This window comes from Pelodiscus sinensis, chromosome 14, assembly GCF_052426305.1.
Source record: "Pelodiscus sinensis isolate ZL-2025 chromosome 14, ASM5242630v1, whole genome shotgun sequence".
Taxonomy (NCBI): domain Eukaryota; kingdom Metazoa; phylum Chordata; order Testudines; family Trionychidae; genus Pelodiscus; species Pelodiscus sinensis.
Genome location: NC_143065.1, coordinates 41822140 through 41836215, shown reverse-complemented (window position 1 = coordinate 41836215; position 14076 = coordinate 41822140). Strand labels below are relative to the sequence as shown.

The 14076-nt window shown below is 43.6% G+C and overlaps 1 protein-coding gene across 3 annotated transcripts in view; it reads right to left on the bottom strand.

Moving 5' to 3' along the window:
• The window catches only part of MAP2K1 (mitogen-activated protein kinase kinase 1), an 84591-nt gene that overhangs the window by 46447 nt on the left and 24068 nt on the right, over nucleotides 1-14076 (bottom strand). Inside the window, exon 2 of one of the 3 annotated variants that reach the window (XM_006129166.5) lies at nucleotides 9403-9429. The exons of the other annotated variants lie outside the window; for them this stretch is intronic. Within the exon in view, the coding sequence (XP_006129228.1) occupies nucleotides 9403-9429 (27 nt within the window). The remainder of the gene's footprint in view (nucleotides 1-9402; nucleotides 9430-14076) is intronic. 3 annotated transcript variants of the gene reach the window in all.

Sequence of the window (14076 nt, the reverse complement as noted above, 5' to 3'; positions counted from 1 at the left end):
GAACATGGAGCAAGATGGGGAGAAAGTCCCACAGATCCCCAAGTTTCTTTTGATCTCTTGTCCCAGTGCCTTGCTTATGAAGTTTTATAAAACAAATGGGAAGATTATAGGGAATTCATAAGCTAGTGACTTCAAGACCAGTGCACTCTGAGAAACATTAAGGCAGTGTGGTAAGCTGAAAGAGGTAGTAATTGAGCATGAAAAAGTCTGGGCTCAGAAGACACTCTGGTAGATACTGTATCTTTACATAAAAACTCTTATTCAAAGACAAAAAAAATACTTATTAAAATTCATCACCATTGGTGTGTGTCAGTTTTTCCACTATCAAAAAGCCATGCCTTTGCCAGAGTTCCAGCAAAGCAAGAAATAATCAAGCCATCCAATGTTTAAAATTCCAAGTACTATTTTAAATCAACAGGTGGTACCATTTCATCAATTTCTATCGCTTCCCAACACAAGCACAGACATTGGGCACTCTGCAGTAGTGAAACAGTCCAGCTTTTGTAGCCATGATCAGCTACACAGAGCAGTAGTAAGGTCACTGCATTCGATAAAGGCACCCACACAAGAGATACATTATCGGCTAGCGAGTAGTAAAACTGCATAACCAACACAGCCAGCGCCACAGTAGAAAGTATCGGGCCTACAGATGCCTGCTGCAGCAATAAGGATGTGGGGAGAAGTGTGGAGGGAAATTAAGCAGCTCAACTTACGCCTTTTTAAAGAAAATGCAGCACCAGTGTCAAGGTATTAGGTGTCCAGGGTTGGGGGCTGGCTCTGTTCCAATCCTGCCCGGTCATAACTCTCTTGGGGGATATTGCATTGCCTCTTCCCTCTTGCCCTCAGACAATACCGCCCGCATAATTCCCTGCCTCCTGCACAAGGGAGGTTTCTGTAACTGCAATAATTTCACAGTTCTGCTTTTGCATTTCTAAGCAACTCACGGCAATAAGTCCAACCAGAACAAATGTGCTACGTACAGGTGTAAGTTAAATTTCAGTATATGCCTGAGGACCAAATGAAAGGCAAAGTTTGCTTGCCAGGTATGTGTCTGGGGCTACTTTGGGGGGATTTTGTGTGAGTAGCAGCTGAGGTGGGCTTGCCATGCATGGGGAAAGATTCCGATCCCTGCCAGCTCCTTTATGGCAGGTAAAAACCCCAGTTCCGCTAAGGGGAGAGCTAAGGAAGAAAGCTGCAGGCTGTCACCCTCACAATCACAGCATGGAGAGTATGCCAGGAACATGGGCATCAGGAGGGTGTAGGTACAGAGCCAACAGAACAGTGGTGATCTTTCAGCATTCAATTTAGCGTGTCTAGTGTAGACCGCCCCCAAATCAAAACGCTAAGGGCAGCCCCCACCAGTGTCCTGTAAGCCTCATTCTGCAAGCAGTAAGGGAAATGGCCTCCTGCAGTGCAGATGCTACAGCGGCTCAGTTTAAGGTAAGCCGAATCCAGCTACACATTTTGCATAGCTAGGTAGCATACCTTAAGCTGACCTGCCTGGTCTAGTGTAGGGATATTAAGGACTAGTCGACTATCCGATAAGCAAGTGCTTATCGGATAGTCAATCGACTAGTCAATTTCCCCCTCCCCACCTTGCTGCCTCTATCAGATAGAGGCAGGAAAGGGGGGGAAGAGGGGATACTTCAAAGTAGCAGCGCCACAGAGCTGAGCCCGGGAACAGCTGTACGGCACTGCCACGCATGGAGCCCGGGGTCAGATGCAGATTCCCCAGCTGATCCCGGGCTCCACTCAGCATTTCCACAGAACCCAGGATCAGCTGGCACGTCCCCAGCCAACCCCAGGTTCTGGGGAAATGCCACGTAGAACCTGCAGTTAGGTGGGGCGTCCCCAGATGATCCCAGGTTCTGCTGAAATGCCACGCAGAGCTCGGGTGACCCCAAATCGGCAGTCCAGCATGGAACCTAGGGTCAGTGGGGGACCCTAGGCTCCATGCTGCACTTCTGCATTGAAATGTACAAGAACCCCCATTGGGGACCTTTGTATATTTCAAAGCTGGCACGCCCCTGTGCAGCCCGGAGTCAACAGGACTTCCCACAGGCCCCGGGCTGCACAAAGAGTTCCACATTCCTCTGAAATGTACAAGAGTGGGGGCTCTTGTACATTTCAAAGGAGGAATGCAGACGTGCCTATCGACTAGTCGATGGAAATTCCATCGACTACTTGACGAGTAAAATAACAGATAGTTAACATCCCTATTCTAGTGTAGACCAGGCCTACTTGTCCCAGAGGACAGAGCTGGACCTGCTAAAGGAGCAGCACATAGCCCATGGACTCCTGAAGGGGCAAAATGTTGTCCTGATGCTACCACTTGAGCTAGGTTGCTAGGTCACATTTAAGGCCCATTCATCTGGACAGTGTAACCTTGAAACCTGAAGCAGCATTCACCCTCCTTAGAGCAGCTGGGAGTTTGGAAAGGCGACTGTTACCACTTGCTCCCTGCTGGATGGTCATGTCACACTCTAGCCCCAGAGAAGCAGAAAAGCACACTCCATTTTCAAAACACACTCGCAGTAAGGCCAGACCCATTAGACTGAACCAAATGTAATTTTATTTATATTTGAAAGAGAGTAAAGTTAATTTTGGATTCACATCTGTGACAGAATAATTAATAATACTCCACACTGTTAACACTCTTCAAATGCTTTTTGAGGTAATACGTTATCTGTAAACCTCTGCCTCTGTGCCTGAATACTTCAAATATTTGTTAAGAGTTGCTGATTTTCATTAATTTTAGCTGTTTGTATTTTTACAATCTATTCAAAAAGAGGTGATTCTGCGACTGCACATAAAGGTACAATATTCTTCAGATCTACTAGAGGCTCTTTTCTGGAACAGTGACAGTAATGCTTTTTCAAGCGCCTACACACCTGTCAACTTTATAAAGAAAGTAGGCAGAGCACTGCATGATTTGCATGAACCACCGCAATCAAGGAACTGAAAAAAAATTCTGTACTAAGATTGTGAAGACGTTTTATACATTTTGAAAGACAAAGTGGCTTCCATGCTGCACGACTGTACTGAAATCAGGTGAGAAGAAAAATTTCACATTTATTTTCCTTCTCCCAGGAGAAATGGTTTGTGGAATAATAGGTAGCATCAAGCAACATCTTATGTTAGTACAAGAGCATCTTCTAGTGTCAACAGTGTCTCTTTTGTATGATGTAATTCAAATGCTGTGTAAGAAATATGACAAGTCCACAAAGATTTATGCAAAAGATGTAAACTCACTCCAAAATGAGCAAAGGGCTCGGTTCTTTGGCACAAAACTAGTAATAATTTCTGTACGTTCCATTAATTTTCAATATCATTATTTTCCATTTTTACAAGAGATTTGATTTCAAAATTTATGCTCACAATGATAAGGCAACCTATTTTTGGCATCAATGCATTAACTTCATCTGTCCTTCTGGTTAATAGACAGAAAAGAAAAAAAATCCAAATATGAGTTTCTTCACATGGGTCAGCATAAATAACCCCCCCATTCAGCAAAACCCTGCAGTTTGTGCTTCAAACTCACTAACTTCAGTGTTAGGTATTGACTAAATATGATTAGCATGTGCTTCACTGCGCTGTTGAACAGGGGTCTAAGGTCAAGATTCTGCTACCTTGACTACAACAGAGTAGTACTTTACTCCATCAAACAAAACTGCTTTATCATTTTGCAAAAACTATTGTACAATATTTCTGCTGCAATCGCAGACAGGACTGCAAACTTACTATATTCCTCGACACAACCTTCTATGACAGAGGGAATGTAAAAAGGAAGTATAGCAAGCACATTTTGTTCTAAATAATATTCTCTCTCCAGACTGACAATCCATGTCCTTAGTTTTCAAAAGATGGAAGCCATGGACATCTGTCAGAGGCAGCAGCGCAGGGCGGCAGACAGGAGCCTGTCTGCAAGGCGAGGTGGTTTAAAAACCAGCTTCCCGCGCATACCGGCTTCTGCCTGCCACAACACACTGCTGCCTCTGAAACAGGGTGGCAGCCCCTGTTTGTGGGCAGCTAGGACCCCCTGTTCCGAAGCAGCAGAGTGGGAGGATACTGGGGGGAACTGGCTTTTAAGACGGCTCCCCCCAGCACCGGCTTCTGCCTGCCTGCCTACCTGCTGTAGGAAGCAGCAAGGGGTGGCAGGAGCTCTATCAGAGGCAGCAGTGCAGAGGGGGTGGGAAGGCAGATGTGGAGCTCGTGGGGAGCCAGCTTAAAGCTGGCTTGCTATGGGTACCGGCTCCCATCTCTCCCTCCCCTCCCGCCGCCCCGCTGCCTCTGATACAGAGGCAGCAAGTGGGGGAGGGAGAAGGCACTAGTCAAGTAGTGACTCAACTACCCGATAAGCCTAGGCTTATCGAGCAGTTGACTGTGACAGGGTGTATCAACCCCGCACTGGGAAGGCTGAGCCTAATCAGGCCCACCTGGCCAAAAGAGCCCTTCCCCCACGACACTGCTGTGCGTGCTCCGACTGCAGCCCAGGTATAAAGGCCTGGAGGGAGGCTCAGTCTGGGCTGACTGCCAGAGAAGAAGGTCCTCTGCGGGGAGCTCCGGACCAGCATCAGCCTGGTAATCAGAGGGCAGGCAGCAGTGACCCGAGCGCCAGTTGGGATGTCCCCCCTGCAGCCTACAAGGGAGAAGCGGCCCCCAGGGAAGTTGTGGACCCAGCGAGCTCGTGGGACACTATCTCGCAGGATCCGGTAGGAAGTGGCCCAGGGTGGGGACAGGAGCTGCCTCTCCCACCCCGGGGACCTTGGCACATTTTGGATGGATTCCCCGCAAGGGAGTGGTGAGTCCGTCTACCACTCACGAGACCCGGTGGAGTAGGGTGGGCCCAGGTCCTCCTACTGGGGGTAGGGGTGGCCTCGTCCCATGACTTGCTGCCACCGGCCCCTGCCTTAAAGGGCCAGCTACTGACTTGTGTTATGGACTCTGGCCAGTGGGCTGGCAGGCCCCGCCTTAAAGGGCCAGCGAGCCTTTCTGAGTGACCAGTTCGGGTTGAGCTGCCCATCAGGCCCTGGTGTTGGGAGCAGGCCCCCGCTGGGAGTAGAGGGCGCAAGGCTGGCCATAGACCCGGGAGGGGGGAAAGAGAACCCCGCCCCGGGACATCGACTACTGGCTTTTATCCCTAGTTTGAACGGAACTGAATCAAAACAGACTCTGGAGCAAATCATAGGAAATAGGGCAGCCACAGTGACTGATGGCAGTGTTGAAATCTACAAAGTTGCTCCTGCCCCGTTAACAAAACCTCCACCAGGAGACCCTTGCTACCAGGTTCAAGTTTTCTATAAACAAGGGTTTCAATCAGAGGTTAAAACAAAGGGCACTGAAAACTCAATTAAAACTCTGAATTTCTCTTTGCAAATTATTTCTCTCTCACTCATCATAATAACAGGACTCTTGAGACAGACAGTCAATGCTTACAGACAGAAGTGTACACTTGCATAATCGGCTGAAAGAATATGTACGGCAGGAGAAGGTAAACATCTCTCAGGAATTAGTTAGCAGGGCAGTAAGCACCAACAATCTCTTTGTTCTTACAGAGGTCTTGCTTTTCCACTGTACTATAAATCTCTGTATATATTCTCTATGCAAGAACCGGAGATATATCAAGATAATAATGATGGGAGACAGTTTTTGTGCAAACAAACATGCCACAGAATTTAAACCACAGTTGTCCTAGATTTCAAGTTACAGTAAACAATCCCGGCTTTCTATATAGAAAATGTTCAGTGGCACAGAAAATCCAATTGCCTGATTTGCAGATGTTCTTACTATCCATCACTCCAATTAAAGTAGATAGCAATTATGCATATTCAGCACCTTTTGCTTGAGTGTTTAGTTACCCCATCTCACCTTTGGAAAACTATATGAAGAAAAAAATACTTTGATCCCAAGGTGCAAAGTATAGGGAAACTATTGTTGTTGCAACCTCTTTTTGAGTTAAACCAATGACCTTATTGTCAAAGGTGTACACTACTGCAAAGGGATATCTACATAAGGACATTCAAGAAAGTTAAGGCAAATCAAAGGTGTGAAGTCAATGTACATACAAAGAAGTGCATTAAATCCTGAAATGGATGCTCTTGGACAGGCATTTATGTCCTTAGGTCAAAGTTATAGAAAATTAGCTTTATCCAGCATTGCTCAGATCTTTAACTCAATTTTTTGGATTTTGGAAACTAAAATGAAAATATCCCTGCTTTGTTTGAATCATTGCTCTGGGGTGGAGGGGTTCAGGATGCAGGCTGCCCCAAGGAGAGAGGACAACCTCAGCCGGCACTCACCACAGTACCGTGGGGCCAGGTGAGAATCGCCTCTCCTTGGTTGCTATAGCTCCAGCAGGCACAGCCGGGAAAGGGTGCATGACCCCCCAGCTGAGGCGGGTCCAGGTTCGTCTGCTCCCTGCACGCCCCAGCCAGAGTGAGGAATGCCGCAAACTGGGCACTTTCCCCTCGCTCCCTAACAAAGGAGAACAGCCAGCAATGTTCTTGTGTGAATCACCAGGGGGTTTTTGGGGGAAGCTTCAGCCCCGCCCCCAGCTCTCCCTAAAGGAGGCGCAGGACTGGGGCAGTCCCGAACAGGAAAGGGAATGCGCCCCAAGCCAGTCCCTTTCACCTGTCTGGTGAGTGTCTCTTTTCTGTATGATTTTCTGACAAGCAATCCCATTCCAGGCCTATCCCATTTTCCTGGCACAACCAAACCCTTAAATTGCTTTAAGTTAGGATAAGAGGAAGCTGCCTACGAAATTTGGGTACAATATTAATAATGCCTCACTGTAATCAAGGTAAATTCCAGTTTTTAAGAAAATCGCTGATTTTTTTCCCCCCAGAGTCTCCAAGCTACCAACAATATAAATTAGGAGTGTTAGCATGTAATCGTTGACATGCTTAACCAATAAACCTGGTCTTCTTGGTTAATCCTACCAACTACACACAACCCTCCCCCCTTTGCTGCCTCTGTATCAGAGACAGTGGGGGGAAGGTGGTGCCTGTGGGGAGCCAGCTCCCATGGAGCCACCTGTCCACCCCCCCCTTGCTGCCTCTCACAGTGGCAGCAGCGCGGAGGAGGGGGCAAGCGGGAGATGGTACACCCATGACAACAGTGTTTAGAGCTAAACACATTTGTATTCAATAATCTCTTTTTTAAACTAACTAGTTTTTAAGTTTCAAAGTAGACTGGACCTTCATACACACATATTGTCCATGTTGGTCAATTTCACGGGCCTATGGTTTTTAAAAATAGTGCAGCCGCCCAGATCTGAAGGTATCAATGCAGAAGTAAGGGTGGCACAGTATGGTATTGCCACCTGTACTTCTGCACTGCTGCTGGTGGGGAATCTTCAGAGCTGGGCACCCGGACAACAATCACTGGTCTCCAGCTGTCCAGCTCTGAAGGTAGCGCAAAAGTAATCTTGTGAACTCGTTGCAATTCTCTTTGGAGTCAGGACCCCAATTTGGGAAATGCTGGTTTCCCCCTGAAATCTATATAGTATAGGACTTAAAACCAGATTTCGCAGTCTGTGATTGGTTTTTCATGGCCGTCAAGTTGAACCTCTCCAGTCTGGCAACATCCATGATCTGGCATGACTTTAGTTAGCTGGATGTCCACTTATCGTGGGTGTGGCCAAGTTTCCTGCAGTCCCATAAAGTTTGTTTTCAGTCCCCAGTCCTGGCTTTCAGTATTCTCTGCTATTACTTAGCTCTACTTTACCCCTAAATGCCTTCTAAGAGCCCAATGAGCAGTGGAAGTGTTGGCAATGCTGCTAAACAATATTGACCTCCTCCGGTTTGGCAAATTCTCTGGTTTGGCACCGGTCAGGTCCCGAGGGTGCCAGTCTAGAGAGGTTCAGCCTGTTGTGCCTGATGCATAAATCTGTAGGTTGAGTGCATTTGCATTTCTTCTTCAGATATCTATGTTCAGATCCTTCATGTGAAGTATCCCAATGGCTCCTACCAGTCTCAGTGGATATATTTATACATTACAAATCTGTGCCACCTAGCTACTGCAAGCATGACGAATGCGTAATCCTGTGGTTCTTAACCCACTGCCCATGGGCCAGTTGTGGCCCAATCAGCACACAGCAGCCGCCCATGTGACATTCTCAGTGCAAACACATAGCATGTTCTGTGGCTACACCCCACATCACACAGAGGACTGAGTATGCAGCCCAGGATGGTCGAGGTTGAGGACCACTGGTGTAGTCAGCTGATATGTGGTCACCTTTATCCGTTACAATTCAGACATACAACAGCTCTTCTACTGGGTTATTATACTTTTCATGAAAACAATATTGAGATGATGCACCACTTTTACATGTGAAGATTAACTGATGTGTAAAACATTTTGAGCATCTCTGAGGTAGGTAAATATTAATATTTTCACAGCAGAAACAAGGACAGCAGGCACAATGGGATGAAATTACTTGCTTAAGGCTACAAAGTCTGCAGCTGTGCCAGGATTAGGAACCAGAAGTTCATGACTCACAATCAGACACATTCCTTAGAAACGAGGAGACAAGGAAGCAACACACAGACACACCAGGAATTTAGTCACAACCTGGAGCCAGCATAACAGAGCAGAGGAGAGAAACAGATCAGACGAAAGGAAAAATAAAAAACTCCCCTAAAAAGCTTGTTGGGATTCATATCAACTCTTTGATAAAAAGAGCACAAGTCTTTCTATAGCAGTGGTGGGCAACCTTCAGCCCACAGGACAAAACCAGCCAGTCCACGATGACATTTGAGAATCAAAACTGCTGACTCACAATTCATCCTCCTGCTCAGCACCATGAAGCATAAAACGGACTTTTAAAAAAATCCAGGGACAAAATGCTACTGGTCAGGTCTTTAAAAAAAGTGCCGTAAGTAGGAAAAAAAGAACATAAAAGGTATTACTCTATAAGGAATCTGATGGACAGAATTGTTCTAGCGTCTCTATCAATTCCCACAGAAATTTGTAAATTAAAATATTCTACTTTCCTGCAATTAGTTTCCTACCCATCATCTAGTCATTGGCACCATGCCCTCCTCTCCTGGTGGAATGCCGCAGTGTTGATGAATGTAGGCACACGGTCATACATTAAGCTGGCAATAGATGAAGTTCTATTGTTAGGGCATGACTGTATGGATTACTGCAGGTCACAATGGGTTCTGCCTTAGCAGACGTTTGAAAAGAGTTACTTAACAGTGAATTATTCCCTTCTCCAAAACAGTTGTTCATTCCCTGTGGACCGTAACTGGCTGCATGGCTAGCGTGTGCCTTCCAATGTTATGTCTCCTCAGAGGTAGTATTTGTCTGAACTAACACTGTTGAACATTTATCACAACAGAAATCACTGTGTCATGACATTCCAATCATAAAAACAATATGCATCTAGAAAACACTTACAGCTGACTGCTCCCTCCAAAGAAAAACCTGTGGGAGGGGGAGAAACAAAATGAAAATTCTGCAAGTTAGAACCTGAAGTTGTCAGCCATTGCTCCTCCTAGAAGAGGAATTTTTGGCTGAAAGCAGCACAGCCTGGAAATTTTATAAATCACAGGCAATCTCCAGGGCTGCTTCTAGCAACAGTAAAAGGTGACTTAAAAACAAAATCACATTCATATAAAAAAATTGGGTACCCACCATGTTATAAGCAATACCTCTCTTCTATGTATAGCAGTTTTAGATATTCCAACTTTTTTCAGTTTATGTAGCACACGAATACAGATAAACTTAACATATAGTCAGTTGCACTATTTTGTTTCTGGCCAGCTGTGCTTCCTGTCTCATGCATGGGCAGGAAGACAACACCTTTTTGCACTGCCGTGGGCATAGCTCAAGTATACACCCTGTCCCGTGTCCTCCGAATGGGTGTTTACCAGTATCAGCAAAGCTAAAACTGTGACGATGCAGCCAGTAACTGGGTTCAAGCAAGTTTGATAACGTTATTATTGGAGCCCCAAAAATTCTAAATAGGAACAGAAACATTATGTAATTATTGTGCACAGGTGTAATGACCATACTGGGTGCACAGTAGTAGAGAATCAGGCCTAAAGTTTGAGTGTGATATTGCGTGTAAAAATTTGAAAAAGGCAAAGATTATCAATTTTGTCAGGCTGACAATTTTGAGTTTTTTTTTTTTTAACTGGAAATAGTAGACAGTTGTACATTTATCTTTTGGTGGTCTACATCAAAGCAGATCTGACATTTTAATATACAAGGCATATTTTAAAAAGTATTTTGTGGTATTCTAAAAAGCATAAAACACAAAGTCGCTCTGGATTACAGAACTGTAAGATGTGCAGCAATTAAAATAATGAAGTACATTTTTTAAACTTTTCTTTATAAAAGGAAGCAATCTGTATTTAATATGGTTAAAATCTTAGCAATTTCCAAGCTCAAGATGGTACAGCAACTCACATGTATGTTGCATCTGTAGAAGAAAGGAAGGAGTTCAGAATATTTTTCCTTTTATCAGTAAGGATAGTATTTTTAAGACTCCCATTTTGTTAAAGCAAACAAGCAAATAAATAAATAAAATAAAAAGCATTCTAGTGACTTTACTGCTTAATAGGAAAATATTTTAATTTGTGGGAAATCTATGCCGTTATTCTCACGATACTGAATCAATTAAATTTCTAGTAGAACTTCTGTTCGTTCTTATTTAAAATTTTGTATACAAATTAATAAAAAAGTGTAAATAATTAAAATGATGTAAAAGGTCTTCAATACAGTAGATTGTAACAGTATGGAATCATGGGGATGCCAGTCTCTCACTTCTAATTCTATTGCTGTCCATTAACTGTTTAACGAAGGAGATACATTTTTAGGGTTGCACTATGAAATTAATCATGCTGATACAGTATTTCAGCGTCTATCCAGAAGCGCAATGCAGGAAAGTATCTCAGAAACAGCTATAGCCTTGTTGGTCCCAGGGTAGAGAGACCATGTGAGTGAGAGGGATGTGAATGGGTAACTGGCTAACCAATTATCCAGTACCTGGGAGCAGCCCCGCACCTGCAGCCCACTGCCGCTTCTAATCCTGTGTGAAGGCTGTCAACACAAGGGGAGGGAGCTGTCAGCCCCAAGCAGGGCCAGAAGCAATCAGGCGGGAGCATCCCCTACCCGAGGTGCAGGGGCTGCTCCAGCCCTCCCGCCTCCCATGAGTTAACCAGTTAAACTTAACGTTTAACCATTTTACCAACTAAACAGGATAGGGAGGTTACCTTTTGATTAATCAACTAATCGTGTAATTGATGGAATTTCCATTGTGCACTTGATTAGTCGATAAGGGGGAGGCTCACTATCACCGCTGAGCCTCTGCCTTTTACATGTAGGAAGATCCTCCCACGGCTCTGGTGCGGTGGGGAATCCAGGGCAAGCGGGGATGCAGGCAGTCCCCACACGCGCCAGATCCGGACTGCTGCGCCTCTTCCTTTTAAATGTAGTAAGAGCCGTGGGACGGATTTAAAAGGCAGAGGTGCAGCAACTGGGACCCTGCTTTCGTCCCTGCTTGCGCCATTTCCCACGCTGAGCCTCTGCCTCCCCTCCTCCCTGCCGAGACAGTGCTGAGGGGAACCAGCTTTTAAGCTGGCTCTCCCCAGCACCAGCTCCTGCTCCCCACCCTTGCTGCCTCTGATACAGAGGCAGCAAGGAGGAGGGGGAAGCAACTAGTTGAGTAGCAACTCGATTACCCGATAAACCTAGGCTTATGGGGTAGATGACTAGTCGCTTACATCCCTAAAACAGGATTTTACATCCCTAGTGAGTGAGACAATATACCTTTCATTCAACCAACCTCTTTCTGTTGGTGAAAGAGACAAGTTTTCGAGCTTACAAACAGTGTTTGCAAATTGCAAATTTGAGCTTTCAAACAGTGTATTACAGGAAATAATTATATGCATTTATTTAATATTTAAACTAACTAGATAATTTAAAAGTGATTTAACAAGCTTTTTCCACTCCAGTGCATTATAGCTTACATCACTAAACAAAATGTATTTATGCTTACTAAACAAAGCCATAATTGTCTTATGAAGTACAGTAAGGATCACTTTTTCACTATTTTGCTGTCACACAAGCAGAAATGTATACGATGACTTACTATTAGCTGGAATATCAGTTTAAGTTTCTGACAATCCTTCTGTATCCTTACCAAATGAATAGATTTTATTTTGTCAGAAGCAATGATGGAGGTTTTGTTTAATTTGTTTAGTGTTTGCACATATTTTTGCATTTGTTTGAAATACTTTTCAGAATTTTTTAAATACCTACACAATAGAGAAACTTAGAATAGTGTTGCAGACTCTGTGTTTCCATTATTTTGATATTAGATAAGGAATGTTATGGTATCCTTTTTAGTGTTATTAAAACAAAATTTCTAATGCAATTAAGGAAAATATCAGACATGTGCATATCTGAACTGGAAGATATCAACTGGGTAAAGTTTTAATTGGAATTTGAAGGATCTATTCACTAACAAAAGGTTCACAGTTTATTTGGAATTATCTTGAACTCGTAATGCCCAGACTACTAAGTACACAATTGTACCACACATTTAGAAGACTTGTTAACCTATTATCAACAGAGCATGAAAAAAGAGACGGCTTTGACTATAAACTCTTATGAGAGACAAGTTTATAAATCTACAATAACTGTATAGACAAAACATAGCTTTAACTGCTATTCAGCTATTTCAAATATAAAATCTATTTTTCAGAGGCTTTAGGATTTAATCTGGTAGGATTTAATATGAGCATTTCAAACTCAGAGCTCCAATTTAAATCAGTGGGGATTCTGTACAGGGATTGTTTCTAACCTGAGTTTAAAACACACACACACACACACACACACACACACACACACACACACACACACACACACACACACACACACACACACACACACACACACACACACACACACACACACACACACGTTTTGGTTTGTTTGCTTTCTAAAACTATGTTGTCTAAATCCACTCATAGGAAGTGGATACATAAAAATATATATAGTATCATCATGATGATAAAAAAAACCTGATGATAAAAAAGACTCTGGTAGTTCCGCACTTTTTAATGACTCCCACACATAGGACAAATCCTCAGATCTGATAGGATGTGGCCCAACCTATCCAACTGTAAAAAAAACAAGTAATCCGGTAGCACCTTAGAGACTAAGAAAAATATATATACACATACATAGAGAAAGAATCATTTGCTTTCGTGGGCAAAACCAACTCCACTCATCTGAGGAAGTGGGGTGTGCCCACAAAAGCTCATGATACTATATATGTTTTTTGTTAGTTTCTAAGGTGCTACCAGACTACTTGTTTTTTTAAAGTTACAGACTAACCCGGCTACCCCTCTGAGACTATCCAACTGTTACACTCTTCATTTAGGTCTGTTTAGCAATGGGAAAAAAAAAGTAAAAGTGCAGGAATGTTATAAAACAAAACAGACATGAAGTGATAATAGCAGTGCTACTTGGTGTCAAGGTGCCTTTCTGTTCCCATTAGGCATATAAAAAAATGCTCTTGATGAAGATTTTGGCCCAGGATGTTTTGGCTATAAGAAACCTATGAGATACTGATGAAATGAGTCACTGTACAGTTCATTTGCAAATTGTATTATGAATTGAATTCTAAGCCAATTCTGCAGAATATCATTTCCTGAACTCTCCTCTGGCCATCAAAAATGGGCAACAGTAAGCATAGGATAGTGCCAGTTATTCAGTGGTTTCTTTAATCCCACTTGACAGAATGGAAAAGCCGCAAGGAAAAGCTAAAGTTTGTCCAGTTCTGAAAAGGTATTTCTTTTTACTCAAAATTTTCTCAGGAATTCCTCTTAATTCTGCACTGACTATTTCTAAAGACACAATTTTATTGATGGTGCCTCTTCTCCATTCTCAAATACCTCATCATACTCTCTTGTTACATCATGTCTGAAATTGGCATGGAATTATCTTCTTGGAGCAGAGAAAATTTATTTTAATCTGAATTGGAAGAGTGCAGCATATTTTTGGATGCTGACAAAGTACATTCTTCAGTGCACTGAATATTCTGGAAATCCTTAAACAAGA